Source organism: Cydia pomonella, unplaced genomic scaffold (assembly GCF_033807575.1).
Source record: "Cydia pomonella isolate Wapato2018A unplaced genomic scaffold, ilCydPomo1 PGA_scaffold_91, whole genome shotgun sequence".
Taxonomy (NCBI): Eukaryota; Metazoa; Arthropoda; class Insecta; order Lepidoptera; family Tortricidae; genus Cydia; species Cydia pomonella.
Window position 1 is genome coordinate 1 of NW_026907924.1, and position 21,059 is coordinate 21,059.

The 21,059-nt window shown below is 41.7% G+C and overlaps 1 protein-coding gene and 1 non-coding gene across 3 annotated transcripts; both read right to left on the minus strand.

Moving 5' to 3' along the window:
- Window positions 1-39: 39 nt before the first annotated feature.
- Window positions 40-5,024, minus strand: LOC133534381 (protein Jumonji-like). 2 transcript variants are annotated; one of them, XM_061873473.1, is made up of 5 exons: window positions 4,577-5,024; window positions 3,766-4,375; window positions 1,895-2,131; window positions 900-1,095; window positions 40-375 (listed from the first exon to the last, which is right to left on the minus strand). In XM_061873473.1, exons 3-5 carry the CDS (start codon window positions 2,033-2,035, stop codon window positions 71-73), a joined length of 642 nt encoding a protein of 213 aa, XP_061729457.1. In that variant the 5' UTR covers window positions 2,036-2,131; window positions 3,766-4,375; window positions 4,577-5,024; the 3' UTR covers window positions 40-70. The 2 variants fall into 2 exon arrangements, with proteins under 2 accessions (XP_061729457.1, XP_061729456.1); XM_061873472.1 differs by having other exon boundaries at window positions 1,895-4,375.
- Window positions 5,025-18,625: 13,601 nt separating this feature from the next.
- Window positions 18,626-18,698, minus strand: Trnaa-agc (transfer RNA alanine (anticodon AGC)). The gene has a single exon. It is a non-coding gene; the product is annotated as a tRNA-Ala (tRNA).
- Between the last annotated feature and the right edge of the window lie 2,361 nt (window positions 18,699-21,059).

Consider the following 21,059-nt stretch of genomic DNA (forward strand, 5'->3'; position numbering starts at 1 on the left):
ATCTTCCACTTCGTCGACAGATTCTGACTTACTTTTTTGAATGTGACTAGGTTCATTGTGCGCCCCTGCACTATGCAGTCCTCAGCCTCATGTAGCGCACCAGCTGTGTAGCCATCTTCCACTTCGTCGACAGATTCAGACTTACTTTTTTGAATGTGACGAGGTTCATTGTGCGCCCCTGCACTATGCAGTCCTCTGCCTCTTGGAGCGCACCAGCTGTGTTTCCATCCTCTCCTTCGTCGTCAGATTCCGACTCGCACTCGGTGCCCAGCATCCGGTTCTGACGCTGGAAGGGATTGCGGGCCCGTTCTAGCATCTTCTGGTACTTGGTGGTCCAGCATTTTTCCACTTCCGCCATTATACTTTGGCGTTCCTCTGTGAATGGAAAAAGAGCTTAAAAATTGCTACTTGCTAATGAAACAGTAGTTTGGGCTCGGTTTAAAGATTATTTTCACCACAATAGATCGTAAAAGCTCTCTTAATTATTCAAAAACGGATAAGAAAGTTGGATTCTATCCACATGTGTTGCAAAGTAATTTAATTTAAAATTTGCGGTTGTTTTCTTATGTTGGCTGGTAGAATTGACTTTTAAATGATAAATTTAAATGATAAATATTTAATGACGTTCACTTTGGATTGATTTCGTATGATGGTTTACAGTTACGAGTAGTATTTTCCTTGCGTTGGTGTGGTGGTAAAGCAAAGTTTGTTTAACAAACGTGCCTTGAAACCCTCACAACGCTCTAGATTCGATTTTGAAATGTTCCCCTTACTCGGGTATCAATATTAGCACGAGCGGTTAAACACAACCCCCTGGTAAAACAACTACTGTTCTCATACATTCAAGGTTCACATTTTGCATTATATGAAATAAATGATTGATTATCTTAATAACTTACGATCGGACAACGTGGCGTAGGGCAGCAGATATCGCATGTATATGGGGTCCAGCTTGCGCTCCGGGTGCTGCAACTTGGTCAGCTTCATCTCGTCGGCGACGCGGCCCCACCGCTTGCGTTGTATGACGTTGCTGAGACCGCCGTTGCGTTCCACGGCGTGGTATAGCCTGGGGAGGTTCACTTCGCTGCCGTCCAACTAAAACAGTAACAGGTTTTTAATCACACTTGCTCGAAATAGTATTTTATGCAACAGTTGTATAAGAAGGGTCAAAAAAGGCGAGTGGCGTGAGTTACAATGCGAGCCGGAGCCGAAGGCGTAGGCGAACATTGTAAAGGAATACGCCACGAGCATTTTTTGCACTATTTATACAACGTTGCATACAATGCTTTTCCTAGGAGTCAAAAACAAAAATAATACTAGAATAATACTAGAATCATATAGGTAAACAAACCAAAAGTATACAGCTAAGATACACGAGCATACCTTCATACGCGCCCGGAACCGAACCCAATGTAGCATACTTTTGGCACACAAGAGGTGGCCTTAAGAACTTTGTGATAAAACAACGCAACCTAAGTGTGTTTGGGGTTCTTAGAATTGTCTATTGTATTAGTTGCCTGTGGAAAAAAAAGTACAGTCAGCGATAAAAGCTTGTACCAAAAATGAAATTTTGCCAAAAGCTTATTTATTTTTATTTACCAACGACGCTCTGGGTCTCCAGGGCAAGGGGGCCCAGCGGCTGTACATCTTGGAGATGTACTGGTATATGACCGTGTCGCTCATGTCTGAAGTCGTCCGGGGGAACTATTCCTAGGAGATACTTGGGTCATGTCGCCTGCGGGTAGAGGGTGTACTCTTTTATACTACGTCGGTGGCAAACAAGCATACGGCCCGCCTGATGGGAAGCAGTCTCCGCAGCCTATGTACGCCTGCAACTCCAGAGGAGTTGCCTTCGAGTTGGATCATGTCGCCTGCGGGTAGAGGGTGTACTCACGAGGGGAGACCGCGCGAACACGACGCTCTGGGTCCGCAGGTGCGCCTTGATGGCAGCCAGCTCCCTGGACACGGGGCCCCAGCGGCTGAACATCTTGGAGATGTACTGGTATATGACCGCGAAGCGGATCGTGTCGCTCATCGTGCATGTTGGTTTGAAGTTTTCAGGGGGAACTATTTTGCAGAGGCCGTATTTTGAGGCCTCGGGGGCGATTTTGTCGTAGTATTTTATCGGATCCTGTAAATAATAAGTTAATAATCATATACACATAATTTCATGATAATAAACATTGTTAAGTGGAGATAAAAACTTAGTTTATTTTGCAAGACGCAATAGAAAAAGTATGACGATCCTCTACAAGTGTTTCTCTGCCCCTAATATTTATTTTAACCGATCTAACATGATTTATTCGAAGAGGGGAAACGAATAATGCTACCATAGCTATCGCGTGGAAACCGGACGGAAGCCGAGGCTCGGGGCGTCCTGTACACTCTTGGCAACGGTCCGTCCTAAGAGAGTTACGAGCGGTCGGGTTGAGCTGGAGCGAGGCCAGAAGACGAGCTGAAGATAGGAAGGCGTGGCGCGAGCTTGTGAAGGCCCTTTACACCTCTGGGGTGCTTTAGGACAACAACAACATGATTATAATGTAAGACTAGGGTAAAAGTTGCGTTACTTAAACTCAATTTTAACTAAGCTTGTGAAAATGTAATATAAAGTTAAGAAACGAATATAAACAGATTAGAGATGCAACGAATATCCAATTACTATTCGGTATCCGGGCAATTTTTTACAATACGGCCGGTTTCCGGATAGTGCGTAGTATCCGGCCGGATTCCGGATAGTGCTTAGTATCCGGCCGGATTCCGGATAGTAATTTAGCACGATATTTATGAATACAATATGCACTAAACACTACTAAATCTTATAAATAACGAAACAAAGTTAATAAATCTGCACTCGCTATGAAAATATTAAATCAATAAAATAAAATAAAATAAAAATCATTTATTTCAGACCTTGGTCCATACAGTGTTAGTACGACTTACTCTAAAAATTATATTAAATTATTATTGAAATAAATTAAACTTACAATATTTTAGGGTTTAAACTTACAATATTTTAGGGTTTAAACTGGAGCCAGTCACATATACTAGTAATAACTACATACACTCATGTGAGCCATGTGTATGTAGCTACCAGTGAGTGTACCCTGGTCCAGTGCACAAGAAGCTGACTGTCAAGCCTGTCAGCTATAATTGCCAGGAGACTGTTGCGGCTGCCCCGCAGGCGCCGCAGCGCGCAAAACACTTACGAAGAAAATTGTAATTTGCGCTATTCAATTCTCGCAGTATGTGAATTTAGTTTACTTATTTATAAACGGCTGCCTATAACTATAAATAAGTTGCAACCTGCATCGAACTTTGAGCAAGCGCGCTATCTAATTTAATTAATTTTTGACCAAACTTTTAGCCGGATATCCGGCTTCCGGATACCGAATATTCGGCGGATCCAGCGGCCGCATATCCGGTATCCGTTGCATTTCTAAAACAGATTTAAATTCTCAGCCTTAGGAAAATACGTAGATCCCGCTAAGACCGTCTCTGCCTTCCCCAAATACGCCTCTTTTCTCCCAGTCCCTTCAGTGACCAAGCTCCTCAGCTCATTAAGAAGTTCTGTTCAGCAGTGGATACAATAAACACTAATACATTACCTCAAACTCCTCAGCCGTAGGATAGTACGCGGTTGCTTCAAGCACCGCCCCTGCTTTTTCCTCTAAAGAAGCCTCTTCTCTCCCAGTCCCCTCCGTGGCCAAGCTCCCCAGTTCATTGAGAAGTTCTGTTCAGCAGTGGATACAATAAAATATACATTACCTGAAACTCCTCAGCCGTAGGATAGTACGTGGGTGCCTCTAAGACCGTCCCCGCCTTTTCGTCCAAATAAGCCTCCTCCCGCCCAGTCCCCTCCGTGGCCAAGCACCCCAGCTCATTGAGAAGTTCTGTCAGCAGTGGATACAATAAACACTAATATATTACCTCAAACTCCTCAACCGTAGGATAGTACGTGGGTGCCTCTAAGACCGTCCCCGCCTTTTCGTCCAAATAAGCCTCCTCCCGCCCAGTCCCCTCCGTGGCCAAGCTCCCAAGCTCGTTCTGAAGTTCTGTCGGTAAGGAGTTGAAAATCTTGTTTAACAGCGCTGGACTATTCGTCAGATTATCTATCAAATTCTTCCGCTTCTTATATATATCGTCCTCAGGTACCAAGCTGACACTAAGTACGTTCCCAACTTCTTTTTGTTTGGTATTAATTTTGGCTAGTTGAGAGCTTGTAGGGCATATGTCCATGTATTGTATGCTTTCGGGGCTCTGCGCGGGGGGGCCGGGGGTGGGCTGGTTGCGGCGGCGGAGGCCCGAGGGAGGCCGAGAGCCTTCTAGTTCGTCGAACTCGTACACGTCCGGGTTTGGCGGCGGAGGGTCGCGGGAGCTGGAAAAATAGGTTCTATAAGTATATACCTGTATCATATGAAGGGGATAAATAAACCCGGGATTTACCGTAATCCCCAGAATATGCTTATTAATTTACTTATTTAACCTTTATTGCACAAAAGAAAACCTTACAGTACAAAAGGCATTCTGTACTCTACCAGTCAACCGTAAGGCCAAGCAGAGATCTTATCATACTTACTTCCTGAGAAGTCTCGTGTTGGTGGCCACCTCTTCCTGGGCAGGGGGCGCAGGGGCTGCCTTCGCCGCACGCTTCGGTAACGTTTTCTTCTCTTTGACCGGAGCAACTTTCGGTTTCCTGTATTTAAAAAAAAATACAAGCGTAACCTTTAACATACACAATAATCTTTAACCCTTTGAATGCCACATCTATCGAACGCGGCGTGTCATCGTGAGCCATATGGGAACGCACGAAGTCTGATTATCCTCGGTCAAAAGGTTAACAAAAAAAAACTGACTAAAACGGGACTTAATTTTTTTTTTATACTACGTCGGTGGCAAACAAGCATACGGCCTGCCTGATAGTAAGCAGTCTCCGTAGCCTATGTACGCCTGCAACTCCAGAGGAGTTACATGCGCGTTGCCGACCCTAACCCCACCCCCCTCGTTGAGCTCTGGCAACCTTACTCACCGGCAGGAACACAAGTAACACAACACTATGAGTAGGGTCTAGTGTTATTTGGCTGCGGTTTTCTGTAAGTTGGAGGTACTTCCCCAGTTGGGCTCTGCTCTAGATCTGGAATGACATCCGCTGTGCTGTGCCCTACCACACAAGGCGAGATGACATTCACATTGCCCATACCTCTCTTTTGGACAAAATATTAATAGCGTAAAGTTAAGTTTTTAATATACCTCCGACGTTTCGAGGACAAGTCTGTGGTTGCCGAGCATTTACTAGTCAAACAAATCACTGGATTGAGCTGCATAACCCTAAAATCATTTCTACGGATCGTAGTGAAGCCATTGAAATTAAAAAAACAAATCAATTTCAATCGGAAAGATGGTTTTAGGATCTCATTCAATTGTAATCCAGTCATTAGTAAATGTATCAGCGAAAACAAATATCGTGAGTGTTGTGTGTCGAGTGATTAACATCCCTAGTGCGCAAAACGGGTGCGGGTAGCACGAAAAACTCGCGCGGCTAAAACATTGGTGTCAACTTTAGCTAGTATTCTCCGAGGCCACGGGGACAATGCCGTCCTCGAAACGTCAGAGGTAAATACTGCCTCAATCGAGCAATGGAGCTGCAGAAGACATACACGAAGCTTCATGATACATCTTCTTTCACTACATTAATAATAATAATCCAGCCTATATACTTTCCATTGCTGGGCACAGGCCTCCTCTCATACGCGAGAGGGCTCAGGCTATAGTCCCCACGCTAGACTATGCGGATTGGGGACTTCACATACACCTTTGAATTTCTTCGCAGATGTATGCAGGTTTCCTCACGATGTTTTCCTTCACCGAAAAGCTAGTGGTAAATATCAAATGACATTTCGTACATAAGTTCCGAAAAACTCATTGGTACGAGCCAGGATTTGAACCCGCGACCTCTGGATTGAAAGTCGGCCGTCATATCCACTCGGACATCACCGCTTATTATAGGACATTATTACACAAATTGACTAAGTCCCACAGTAAGCACATTAAGGCTTGTGTTGAGGGTACTTAGACAACGATATATATCAATATTTATAAATACTTAAATACATAGAAAACACCCATGACTCAGGAACAAATATCCATGCTCATTACACGAACAAATGCCCTTACCAGGATTTGAACCCGGAACCATCAGCTTCGTAGGCAGGGTCACTACCCACTAGGCCAAACCGGTCGTCAACGTTGACGCACGCGGCCACAGCGCCCACAGCCCATATTAACTTTCGTCCATTCCGAGAAAGTTCACGATGACCACCGCACACTATAGCCGTGGCGTTCAAAGTAAATATTACTTTTTATGAGGAAATACCAGATTTAATAATTTTAGTTATATATCTCCTTCGCACTGACGAGGCTCCTAAAATGAGAGCGATAAGGACAACTGCAGCTTATGCGAAAAATCCAGCGTAAAAATCTTTGAAATCGAGGTTTCGTTCTCGCCATTTCCCCCCTCCAAAACTTAAGCAAATTGTAACCATATTTTCTCACCTCACGTTCTAAACCCACATTTTCTATTTCCTCCTGTGGCACACAGTATGCTAAAAACTCTTTCTTTAGGCGCACTTGTTATTTGTATAATGAATCTCTTAACGATATAGATATTTTTGTTCATAGTTTGTCCGTGTTCAAGAACAAAGTTCGGCAAATTTTGTTTTCTAGAAATTGATCAATTTGGTTCCAGTCATATTTTTCATACTTTTGTATGTTTTCTTAACTTACTTGCATGTAGCACACAACTAAACCGGTAATTTATAATTGCGTAATTTACATTTCCATGTAATAGTTTTCTTAGTAATGTAGGAAACTTTAGGCCTATTTTTAGTTCATTTACTTTAGACATATTTGTAAAAGGCTGTTTGTTTTCTAAATAAATTAAAATTAGGGAATGCAATAACCGGGCGTTTTTCATTACCGGTAATTTACCGATGCAAGGTCCCACTAACCGGTTAACCGGTAAATTACCGGTTATACGTTTATGAAATAAAAAACATTGATTTTGCATTATTTTCGTCAGTAACCTTTAAAAGTAATCAACAGCACGTTATAGAAACATCGAGAAAACAAAATAATGAAAATAAACCATAAACATTAAACAAGATATATTTACTAATCATATTAAATAAAAAATCAAACATGTATCATTTCAAAGCGAAATGAACTTGTACATTAAATAAGCAACATCAAACTTTTTTAATTCTTTAAAAATCGCAGTAATCAAAGGGTAACAAAAATTATAACTAAAGAGTGACAGTCGTCATTTAAATGTCATACAAGTTTGCATTTACACATCTATCAATATAATATTGTTATTAAAGTAACTGAAACCGTAATCAACATTCATTAAAATCTAGTAAATATAAGAAAAAAAAATTTAACAGCAAGAATTTACTTTAAAATTGCACTTTAAGAGGCCGTTATCGATTTTAGTCGCAAAAATGTCAAATTGATAGATTAAGCGCATGAAATTGTACACCTTTTGTTAACTATTAAAAATGACAAGTATTGGTTTCTTTTAGCACGTCTTGTTATCTTTCATTATAATAAATATATTTTTTTAAACAGACTCACGTAATTAGTAATGTTTTTTTTTTCTGATGAACGTTTAGGTAAACGCGCGAAAAGCAGTGATTTTGTCGATCTTATTTGTAAATTTCGTTAAGTTTGGACTGCTAAAAATGGTAATTTTGTATTACACATATCCTGTACTTCAACTTTAATAAACTACATTTTTGTTACTATAAATTTGAAGTAGTGTAAATGAAAGTTAGACGAAATCAATTTTCTCCAGAAATAACTTCAAAACAAGTGACAATTTCTCTGAAAATTGACTTAATTTCAACGTAATTTTGATACTTAAACAATCTACAACATTTGCTGAAACTGTTCTTATACATCATTTTGTATAATTTACTACCATAATTTATATGAATTTTTAAAAACTATCCCTTCTCGTTACCTATTACCGGGGACGCACGGACGGTGTACAATTCCAACGACTAAATCTATCAATTTAAAATGTTTGCTCTAAAATCGTTACCGGGCTCTTAAGATAGGAGTTGGAATCAGGAACATGTCATCATCAGATCATTCTGTTAATTATACATATATAAAATAATTGCGTTTGTTTAATATCTAGGCGATTAATTAGAATGTTGCTTAGACATTCGTGAACGATATCTTGAACACAAGTAACCAGCGGTAGAAAATGTTCTTTCGCATTCTACACTTGTCGGACACTACAGACTAAAACAAAGGACACTGAACATAGTAAGGCGGGTCGGGTAGGGGTGGCGAGAAGGGAAAGGGCGAGGGATTAGCGACCACTCAAAAACATTGCTTCCTAAATAGTTCCTACTCCGACGAAATCATAAGATGCAGAAAAGTAAGTATTTTAAGTGTCTCTTCGTAATCGTAAACCGTAGTAATTGTTTTTTTTTGTAAGTACGAAGACATAGATGGGCTAATTCAACAGGTTTTTACATTTTTATTTGCCTATACAACGTTCGGTAAATTCCCGGTTACGGCTGGATATTACCGGTATTTTACCGACTGTAATATTGGTCAAATTACCGGGTAACCGGTTAACCGGTTAACCGGTTAGCATTCCCTAGTAGTCAGTGCCCTCAAGTTTTTTGTCACAAGGTCAATTAAGTATCTTAAAGATTTATGAGATTCTCTGGTTAAGGGTTCTATTTTAAAGAGAGCCTTCAGGTGGTTATTAATAAGAATTTTCTTATTATTATACCTCTGACATAACAAATCCCATGCAACCTTGTAATTTTGTGACGAAAATTCAATGGACTTGATTACAAGTGCCGCGCTCCCTTCTAAGGACGATCGTAAATAATGGAATTTGTTTATGTCAGGGATAGTTTCATTATTATTTATTAATGACTCGAACGTATCGCGGAATTCCAGCCATAAAAAATAATTACCATCAAATATCGGTAATTTGATAACTGGTAACTTTACGTTTACATTATCCTGACGCGAGCAACTACTGTGCGAACTTTGCTTATCCTCATTATTTATGGGTCGTAATTTTAATAATGTTTGAGCACAGGCAATACCACTGTAAAACCGGCTTTCAGTTTTCTCTCTTTCTTGAATTTGTTCATCCACGTTAGGATGAAATAGTTCTATTTGACTTTGACAATTTTCAAAATCACAGAATAATGCTTCAATTTTTACGCTTCGCAAATTCAATTCATTAAATTGCGCTTCGGAAATTTGGTCAGTTTTTATCCCTTTCAACTCTTCAATAAATTGTTCAAAATGTGTCAATCTACCTCTAATTGAACCGCGTTGTTTAATTAAATCTTTAAGCTTTAATTCATTTTCAATATCTACACCGCCTTGAGGGGTTCCGGTTGGAGACATTATGTAAATTTATATTAATTTATTTCTTACGCGAGACACTGAAGTTGAAATGGATAAATAATGACCCAACAAAAACGGTAATAAACGAGATCTAGTGAAGGGCAATCAATAAACAAGACAAGAAAACTGTGCATCAAACCAGGCAGGAGTTCCAGGTGCGCGGGGACGCCGCGCGAAAGTAGGTCAAGTCTCGCTCGAACAGCTGACGCGAAGTAGGTCGGCACTGCAGAGAGTTGCTAGGCACAGCCGACGCGAGCGCAGTCAGTCCGAAGGATTTATCCTGGAAATGTCGGCCCGAATCGAAATGAGCTATAATGCAAATATATAAGGTATCTAATTGTTTGGACCTTTGAGGAATAAACACTATGTTTAATAATGTGAGAAAATAATTATAAAATTGTAACAAATTAATTTTACTAATTTAGAGTTACTTAAAGGAATTGCCTTTATGAAATAGCTAAGCGAAATAATGATTAAGGAATGCTTTGTATAAAGAAAGCGTGAACAAAGGCGTGTTCGGTGCACAAGCACTTATTATTTTTACGTAAACAACTTAAGATAAATTTTATTTTTAAGCAGTGCAAACTCAAGATGCGATGCAATTAGCACTTTATGACTTATAGATTAAGGTTGATTAGCTCCAGCAGGCCAACGGATAAATTGCTTTTAGGCTTAAAATGTTTTACTTTTCCGAGTAATTTTTAATGTTGTATTATGTAAAGGCGCGTAGCAACATAGGCGAAGAATGCACAAAAGATAAGAAAGATGATTACCGGAATTTTAAGAAATTAATAAATGACGATTTTATTTTCTTTTAGAATAAAGTACACTAAGCACAAAAATCAAAACTAGGTAAGGTAAAGAGGTAAAGTATAAGAATTGGGCACTCCCCTGGAAGTAGATCGCCGTGGAAACACGCGTGGCATGCAGTCCAAAGGTTACGCGCTGCAGTTTCTTTGTTCGCGCTTCTCGAACGTTCTGCCTTCCTTGTTGCTAAGTCGCGTACGCGCAGGTCTGTTGAGGTAACTCGTCCTGTCACGGTCGCCAAAAACTTGCAGGCGATTATGGTGCAAGTAAAAGATCTTGATGTATACTTAATATGGATTTAATATCCGAAACTGATACAAAATTGGTATTCGCGAGTAATAGGTATGTAAGACGCGTGCGGCGTTGTGGCGGCCGCTGGAGCTAATGGAGTGTGGTGGGGTCCGTACCCCGCGCGCCCGCGCCCCGCGCGGTCACTTGTTGTCGTAGACACCTATACCCCTCCTCCGTAGTGGGTAAAGGTCCTACTATATCCACGTTAATGTGTTCGAACCTATCGACGGGTGGATACTCATTAAACTCTGACAAGGTGTGCCTTGTTACATGTGCATGTGCATTTCGCCCAAATTCCTATATCACGATTCATACCTGGCCAGAAGAACCTACTAGTGATCATTTTCCTTGTAGTCCTTATTCCTGGATGGCTAAGGTTGTGTACTGACTCGAATGCTACTTTCCTAAAGTCAGTAGGCAAATAAGGTCTAATATTGCTAGTTGAAGTTTCGCAATAGATTGCCTTATCGCGAGTGGGCAAAAATACCTTTCTGAAATGTGAGCTGTTGTTTTCGCCGAGCGCTTCGTTGGAAATGAAGTTGTCACGTTGCTGTGCGTCAGCAACTGCACCGTAGTCGAGAATCGTGGGACAGGAAACCGTTTCTATTCGCGATAAACAATCTGCCGGAATATTATTCTTACCCTCTACATATCGAATATCTGTTGTAAATTCGCTAATAAATAACAACTGCCTTGCCCTACGAGGCGTTTCCTTGTTGTTATCTCCGTTTTTGAATGCATAAATGAGAGGTTTGTGATCTGTAAAAATGATTAAAGGTTGCCCTTCAAACATTTTTCTAAAATAACGAACTCCGAGAAAAAATCCTAACAGCTCTCTGTCGTAAGTACTGTACTTCTGCTGTGCGTCCGTCAGTTTTTTAGAGAAATATCCTAAAGGTTTCCATGAGTCTCCTACCTGTATCTGTAGAACTGCACCAACTGCTCGGTCTGATGCATCTGACATCAGCGCCATGGGAGCATCAACGTGAGGGTGAGACAATGTAGCCGCGTTTTTTAAGCTTTGCTTACATTTCTCAAACGCCTCAGTCGACTCTGCTGTCCATGCGATCTTGGTTTTGTCCCGCTTCTTGCTGTTATGCAGATACTTGTTGAGCTCTGCTTGGTATGATGCTGCGTTTGGTAAGTGAGCCCGATAAAAGTTAACCATACCTAGAAAACGGCGTAAGTCCTGTACCGTCTCGGGTTTCGGGTAGTCTGTGATTGCTTGCACTTTCTCTGGCAATGGCCGTATGCCCTCTGTAGACACCTCGAAACCTAGAAAATCCAGTTTCGACTTACCAAAACAGCATTTTGACACGTTGATGGTGATTCCAAACTGGTTCAACCTCTCGAACACAGCTTTAAGGTGTCCCTCATGTTCTTGCTCCGAGTCGCTAGCTATGAGAATATCGTCAATGTACACAAAAATAAAATCAAAATTTGGGAAAACTGTGGTGTCCATGAATCTCTGAAATGTCTGCGCTGCATTTTTCAAACCAAATGACATTTTTGGGAACTCCCACAAACCGAAAGGCGTAATTATGGCTGTCTTCTCTATGTCTTCATCCGCCACCGGAATGAAGTGGTATGCCCTGTTGATATCTATTGTCGAAAAAATCTTTTTTCCTGTCAAAATGTACGTAAAATCTTGTATGCGCGGGATTGGATATCTGTCGGACTTTGTGGCCTGATTTAACCGTCTATAATCTCCACATGGGCGAAGTTCGCCGTTCTTTTTTGGAACGACATGCAACGGACTTGCCCAAGGACTTTTTGAAGTCCTGCAGATACCCAACTCCTGCATAATTCTAAATTCTTCCTTTACCTTTTTGTAGCGATCCGGAGGCAGTGGTCTCGCTCTAGCGAAAATTGGAGGTCCTCTGGTCTCGATATGATGTTTGATGCTATGGCTAGGTGGTTCTCTGAAATTTACGGGTTTGGTAATGTCCGGGTAATTACGTAGCAAGTCATGGAAAGGGTGGTTTCTATCTAAAACTCTAATTGACGGATTACTACAATGCTCAATGGATCCGATTACACTTAAGTAGGTTAAACTGTCTAATAACCTCTTGGATCTCAAATCTACAATAAGACCATAATTAATTAAAAAATCTGCACCCAATATAGGTTGTCGGACATTAGCAATGATAAATGACCATTTATATGCTCTTCGCAAACCTAAATTTAAATCTAGAGTCTTTATACCATACGTTTTAATTTCTGAACCATTAGCGGCATATAATCTACACACACTTTCACCAATAAAGTACTTGTTTTTGACCGGTAGGTATTACACTGACCTCGGCACCCGTGTCGATTAGAAAACGAAAACCACTGTTAGAGTCTGTCACTGACAAGCGGTGCGACGGTGGAGTTGTACAAGTTTCCGCTACCTCTTGTACTCCTTTTAGTTTCCCGACGGCTCTGTTCTCCAAGCGCAAGGTGGTACGCATCGTTGCGCCTTCTCTCTATACCTGTAGTGGTAAGAACATAGCCAGTCAGGGCTTTCAGGCGATCTTCTGGTGGTGCTCCTTCCGCGCGATGCTGAACGGCGACGCATGTTCCCTCGTGATGCGGATCTTCCTCGCGTTTGACAACGGCACCGATCCGACCGCTTTGATTGCCCCTCCAGACTGCACATCCTAGCGTCGAGTTTCTCCAAAGCAGCTAACACCGCTGTCATGTCCGGGATGGGCGTTGCTCCTCCTCGCGAGGACGATGTTTTTACCTCGGCCACGTGGGAAGTCGGCCTCACCGCCTCTAGCACCTTGTCTGCGATGGCGGCCAGACTGTCCAAATTCTGCGTGTCGGCGACTGCAACTGCTGCTCTAGCCGCTTGAGGTAGGTGATTCTGCCACAGAATACACAGCGTCTGGTCAGGGACGTTGCCTCTCGCTAGATCCCTCATCTTCCTCAACAGGTGTGATGGTTTTTGGTCGCCCAGCTCCATATCGCTGAGGAGCTTCTGCAGCTGAGCTTTTGCACAGTCCTCATAAATCTCCAAGAGCTTTTCCTTAAGGGCAACGTACTTCCCTGTTGCTGGCGGCTGAAGCAGAAGGTCTGTGATCTGCCCTATCGCACTCTTCGTCAGCTTCCCCAGCACTAGGTCATACCTCGCCTGGTCCTTGAGGTGCTGTGGATTTAGGATGGCCTCCACCTGCAGGAACCAATGCCTGGGCTGGTCCGCCCAGAACTCTGGCAACCTTGATGCCACCGTGACAGCTGCCAGGTCCAACTGCCTGTTGGTCCGTTCCTCTCTCGCTGCAGACGACGCGTCCGCCGGCGGGGGGGCGCTGGCCGCGCTCCCTGACGCCGGGCGCCTCGCCTTCACCGTCTGACATATTAGAATGTCTTTGTGTACTTGCCCCGGTTCACTCCCGCAAAATGAGTTGCCCCCGATAAACAGAAAACAACTTTCCGCACTAAATCGTTTATAGTCACTATCGCGTTTTTGTCGGGGTCACCACTTGTAGGTTTCTATCTACTGTCTATTTATCTGACTCCAAGGGTTTAACTAATTGGTGAGAAGGGAAAGTCACTTAGCACGGAAAATATAAAAGTTTATTACTTCACTGTTACACTACAAAGATCAAGGTTAAAACTTAATTGCTTCTACGAACACTATACCTATGTATAGTTGGGAGAGAACCGGGCTAGTCGAAAGGCGGGGGACAACTGCCGGGGCCCGCGCCTCGCGGCTTGCACGTGGAATGCCAAGTCAGCATTCCTGCAACTGTGTACACATGTGTCCCTACAAGGTTTTGTGTAAATTGTTTTAAATATAACGATGTTTTCGGAAAAAATCACGCTGGCTAGGAGCTTTAATCGAAAACGCTGCCTAATCCGTTTGAGCTATAACAACACAATGTATGGTGGGGTTGTTTCTCATTCATAGGTCTACAAAAAAGTCCGCGATGTTAAATGTCTATCTTTTAAGGATAACTTACTATATCCATTCTTAACTTCTAGAAAAAGATCACGTAATATGTGGCATTTGCAAAGCTACCTATTTACATGGATACATTATTAACAATTATCAAAATAAATACGTTAGTTATATTAAGCATTTCATACAGATTACAATGGTCCCTTACACCATACAATTTAAATGAATATTTCAGGAGTAATCGTAAATCAATGTTTCATTTCGAGCCATATAATTGTACGAAATGTTAAAGACGCTATCCGCAGTTAGTTCAAATTTTTACCACCTTACGAGCTGGGATCGCTTTACTTACCCCCACCATGCACTTCGCACGGTCCCAATATACAATACATTCATAATTTAAATAAATAAATATACCAATAATAAAAGAAATTAATATTAGATACCTACATATCTAAATATATGTGCATACATAAATTATATAAGTATATGCACAATATATACCTACACAGCGGCACATTAAGGAAGAGACAAGTAATGATTTTTAGTAGGGTTTCAAAGGTTTGTAGAGTTTATTGCACAAATTTAAATTGACTTAGGTGACAACCTGTCTGGCCTATTGGGTAGTGACCCTACCTATGAAGCCGATGGTCCCGGGTTCAAATCCTGGTAAGGGCATTTATTCGTGTGATGAGCATGGATATTCGTTCCGAAGTCATGGATGTCTTCTATGTATTTAAGTATTTATACATATGTATATCGTTGCTAAGTACCCACAACACAAGCCTTATTGAGCTTTCCGTGGGACTTAGTCAATTTGTGTAATACTGTCCCATAATAAGTAGTTTATTTATTTATTTATTGCGATGGATAGATAACATCCACCATAATCTTCTACGTCATTTCTTTTTAATTACTGTATTATTGTGCAGATTAAAAACGGTTGGTACGTGGCGTATAAATAAATTGCTGCAGCGGCTAATGCTTCCACGTCCATCTTGTAAAACGAATAGATCGCAACTGAATGTCGCCATCGTGTAGTGGCGTGTCAGCCATCGCATGGCCATCTCACTGGGTCAGCGCTGGGCCATCGTGAAGAGGAGCCATAACACGCAACAGATACAAGTGCGAAAAATAGGAAATTGCAACAAGTGGGGATAAATTAAAACATGACCGATGGGAGTGTTTTAAATCGACACGAGTTGCGAATTATCTATTCGCACATATATCGTACGTTTTACAGTACATAAATTTTCGACATAGTTACGTAATGTGCTAATTATAGCACTAGTGCGATAAAGTAGCGCCATATGTACTGTAAACTATATTAGAATGCATTAAGGTTCTTTTTATACTGTAAACGTTGTTGTCTATGGACTACTGGTTGTCAAAGGGTTAAGGAATTTGTAATTGAATAAAAAAAAAAACAGTTTAAACACGTATTCTTTTATTAAATTAAAACTTTAACAGATACATACTCTTAGATTCAATATTTCTAATAAGTATACAGTCACCACATCAAAAAAATACTTTCACTTTCCTACAACTTTGCCCGGATCATTCAGTATGGGCAAAGTTGTAAATTAAAGTATCTAATGACAGTTTATGTGGATACGAAACTAAACACTTGCATTTAATCAATGTACAATTAACGTAATTTTAACATGGAAAGTAAGAAATGTACAATATATGTTTATAGATCGTGTCATTCATGAAGACGCGTGCCTTGATTCGTATTGTCATATTATTAAAGGTCAGATTTGACAAATCTGCGCGTCATCGTGAACGACACGAACTACATCATTGTCAATTTGAATTTCCTTAAACGCACCTTTTGATTACATTGATATTAAAGCAATACGATACGTTATTTTGTCTAATAGGCAGAAACTAATACAAAAGTATGTTACAAAAAAAGTATGTTAGTTTTTGAGAATGAAAGCAAACAGAGCAAAATACAAGAATTATAAGAGACATTTTTGTCCAGTACAAAAATAACCGCTTAAGATAAATGCCTGAATAAAAATAATAACATTATTATCTATTTGACATGTTTACTCCAAGGAGGAGTCCTATCACCACTACTATGGAACCTGGTGGTGAATGACCTGATCACCACACTAAACAACAATCACTATTACACAATCGGCTATGCTGACGATATAGTGATACTGACGAGCGGCAATCATTCAGGTACGGTATGCGATGTTACCCGCTCTGCACTAGCCATCGTGGAGCGCTGGTGTATTAACAACGAACTCTCAGTCAATCCCAACAAAACTGAGCTGGTTATGTTCACCAACAAACGCAACTTGGGAAACTTCTGCCTTCCCAAACTGTTCAACACTGAACTCCAACTATCTGCAGAGGTAAAGTATTTAGGGGTAATACTTGACAGCAAATTGAATTGGAGTAATCACTTAAACGGCAAAATTGACAAAGCCACAGTCGTATTCTGGCAATGTCGTAGAATGGTGGGTAGAACCTGGGGGCTAACCCCCAAGATCACTCTATGGCTTTACCAGGCAGTCATACGACCAATAATAAGCTACGGTGCAATAGTTTGGTGGCCACGCACCAAACTATCCACAGTTGAAGCTAAACTACAACGACTCCAGAGGTTGGCCTGTTTGGCGACTACGGGCTGCATGAGGACAACACCAACCGCGGCCCTGGAAGCTTTACTGGGCCTGCCGCCGCTGCACCTCTTTATACAACAGGAAGCGCTAGCTTCGGCGGTACGTCTCAAAAAATCGAATCTCTGGAGACCACCCAGGGTACCACACACCGAGATCCTCTACGAGGCGATAGGTAAGGAACCGCTAATAGAAGCGGTGACTGACAGGATACCCAGGCAATACATCTTCGACAAGAAATACAAGATACAGTTACACGAAGAACCTCGTGAAGGACTTAACCCGAGAGAGCTGAGAATCTTCACGGATGGATCAAAGACAAGGTCAGGCACTGGCGCGGGAGTATTCTCAGAGGACCTAAACATACATATCTCAACACCACTAGGCGCCCACAACACAGTCTTCCAGGCGGAATGTATGGGCATCATAATGGCAGCACACGCAATCGTCTCAAGGAAAGTAGAGGACTACCCCATCCGCATACTCTCTGACAGTCGGTCAGTACTGCAAGCTCTGCAAAGTTATACTTTGACCTCAGGGCTAATCTACGAATGCCACAAGGCTCTGTCAGAGGTAAGCACCACCACCAGCGTAACTCTGCAGTGGATTAAGGGACACAGCAACTCGCGAGGGAACGATGCAGCCGACATATTGGCGAGAGGTGGCTCGGAACTGAGGGTGGCAGGACCGGAGCCAATCATACCTCTGCCTTATGCCTGGCTCCGGAACATGCTGAGACGCAACACCAAGGTAAAACACCAACAGTACTGGTCTAACCTAGGCACGTGCAGGCAGGCGAAGGAGGCCCTCCCGACAATCGACCCCGGTTTGCGGTTTGGTTTCAGCTCCGGCTTTTGACTGGGGCCATAACCGGCCACGCCCCACTAAACAAACACCTATTAACCCTACGTGTTACAGATAGCCCCCTCTGCAGAGCGTGCATGGAGGAGGAGGAGACAGCCGCCCACGTCATTCTTGAATGCCCAGGGGTGGCAGAATACCGGGCACAATACCTCGGTTCCCCGGGGTCTCTCCCAGAAGTCGTCGGCAACATCAAGGGTCTGCTAGGCTTCCTGGTAGAGTTGGGTTGGCAGGAGTAGTGCCGTCAACCCACCATCACGCAAAATAGGCGCGAATTGCGACGTCGAGTTGCGGAAACCCAGCCCGCGAATACGAATACGAATACGAATACGACATGTTTACTGTATAGATACTAGGAATTACATTAAAGGCCTACCTCAAACTAGACTAAATTGTCTCATTATGATCTAAATAACACACCACTCAGTGCATCTTGCTCGTACTTACAGTCAGACCAAGACAAGTCTGCAACGATTGATAGCACACGCAGTGAAGTGTTATTTAGACGTCATATATTAATAGAAGTTTGATGTTTCAAATTACAGTTGCACTGCGTGTGGTATCAAAATCGTTGCAGGCTTGTCTTGGTCTGACTCTAGACTGCTTTTCCACTGAGACAGAGATTAGAGATGTGCGGGAATGAACCAATGGCATTGGTTCTCCTTCCCTACGCTGGAAATAAATTAAAAGTGGAAAAATTCACTGTCTTGGGTGGGACCTGAACCCACGACCACTGGATCGCTAGCCCAGTGCCCTGCCATCTGAGCTACCAAGACCGTACCCAATACAGCGAATATTTCCACCATATATGAGCCGTGGGGAGGCCCTAGCGACATCTACCGTAAAAGTTTTACACTTCTTAAACGGCTACCGGAGTTCCTAGTCATATTGGACATTCACCAGTATTTGTTTCTAAGCTTAATAGCTAGCTAAGCTTAATTAAGTCCCGTTTTACTAAATAACAATCAGTGTTTACAACCAATGCTATTGGTAGATTCCCACAAATCTCCTATCTCAGTGGACAGGCTGTTTTATACTGGGGCGAACAAGAATCAATTCATATAGTTTGAATAGGTTTCCTAGGATGCGTCAGATATACTAGACGTCTTGCGTCGGGCGAGTTAGTAATTATATCTATATAATACACTTACAGTATTTTGTTTGGTCTTGCCCTCATTATAGCCATTTTCGAGAACGTAAACTTGATAAAATAAATGGGTTTTATAATGTGACTGCGGCCGGCAAAACGTCCCACTTTGTCGCTTGCCATAAGGACGAGATTTGCTTGTTATACGAATAACCTGACAAGGTGTCCTTATGGCAAGCGACAAAGTGGGACGTTTTGCTGGTCGCGGTCACATATTAAAAAGTGTCGAGGACCACGGAACGGAATGAACGCTCGACGCTGTCCAGATAGTCATGTTATAAGTTATGTCTCAACCTTTTGAACGCCAGACGGCAAAGGAATGTGCCCTGCCCCGGACGCCAGGCGATCGCAATTGTTTATGCGAAATTGAACTTAACGGAGTCCCGCGTAAGTTCCTATGCCGTCGTTGGCGTCCTTGGCAAGAATTTCCGATGACGGCCACAGCCGACTGTGGTTTTCAAAAGGTTGTAAGTTCTTTACATGATAACAATTTAACATATTAGGTACAAGTTTAGAAATAAGACATTGTAATGCCCTCACAGGGTAGCATGTACTAATAATATAGTACTAATAATGTAGTAGTAGCATGTACAAATTATATTTAACACCATGTATCTTGATGCATTACTGTCATTTAATTTTATAGTAATGCTATTGTCAAAACTTTATGGCGATTTCATAAAAGCGTTACTGGCCCGAATTAGCTATGAATCGTTTGTCTGTATCTGTCATTTTGACTTCCATATTTGTAAGAAAGGGATAAAAAATAATTTATCTAAATCAGGGCCCGTAAAGTTTCATGAATAAGGCAGTTAGGGTCTGCCTAAGGATCAAGTATTCTACCTGTCGTATGCGTCTCACTTTCACAGTAAGCAAAATGTGAGACGCAAATACACATTGGACCAAGAAATTGTCCGTGGGTGGTGGAATACCACCATAAGCTAATTTTGTAGCAACTTGAACAGAACTAAGTGAGGGAGAGTCATTATGAACGTCATATTTTCATTAAAAAATACATATTGCTGACATTTCCACACTTAGTCATTGCATGCCGTGCAGACTTAATTTGCTCCGACGCGACCTTATCGCATTTCTGGTAATAAAACTCGCTGGAAAAACTATACAATACAATACAATAGACTATAATGAGTAAGCAAGAAGACGCTGTAATTATTACCACACCCTGAATTATGTACAGTCACGGACTTTCGAGCCATTTAGGGTTTAAGCTAATTTGGTTGTCTATACTAACGGTATGAAATGTCCAATGTAAAGTAAACCCTAAATGGCTCATCAATAAAAGTCCGTGTGTGTACACACCATACATAAACGAACTGTACAAACGACGCTTCGTATATCTGAAAGCACGTACAATCAGCAGCAAAAATAGCTCAGCGGACTAGGGGTTCAAAATCATCTGAACTCGACTGTTTGGCTTATTCCCACTAGTTTCCCTGGAAAACAAAAATCCCTACTTACATAGTTACACAAAAGTAGTTAAAGGACGGACCCCCAATAGCTGCCCCGCTCGGACGGTGGCATTGACCGCCGGCATCATGGGCGGGACAGCAATACATCGTGTATTTATTGAATTCCGTTAACTCCGGGGTATGGATAAGTACGTTTAAGGAAACTAAATGACATAGTTAATTAGTTAATTTAAAAAAAAAAAATTTTTATGAACAGTAATTAAATGTTGCATATAGATATAGCGTTGTTGTATTACGGGCATTAGGGTAGACCGGGGACAATTGAAACAATTTGCCTTTAACCGCCTGTGATCGTTATATTTTGATGAGTAGAAAGATCTACGCTCAAAATATTTCAAGGTTAGTTATCTGGTTCCTAAATAAAATGTATTTGGATGGTCTATAATCCATAGTTTTTTGACAATAATGTAATAAAGAGAATGGGGCAGTATGGTTCAATTGACCTCACATGAGTGTCAATTGAAACACTATGTGAGGTCAATTGAAACACTCAAATATCT

Excerpts from the sequence above, each read along its gene's own strand:
- LOC133534381 (XM_061873473.1), bottom strand. The coding sequence starts at position 2,035 with ATGAGCGACACGATCCGCTTCGCGGTCATATACCAGTACATCTCCAAG. Across the intron at positions 1,096-1,894 it reads TGTTCGCGCGGTCTCCCCTC|TTGGACGGCAGCGAAGTGAA; the intron begins GTGAGTACACCC and ends TTACTGTTTTAG. Across the intron at positions 376-899 it reads CTACGCCACGTTGTCCGATC|AGGAACGCCAAAGTATAATG; the intron begins GTAAGTTATTAA and ends TTCCATTCACAG.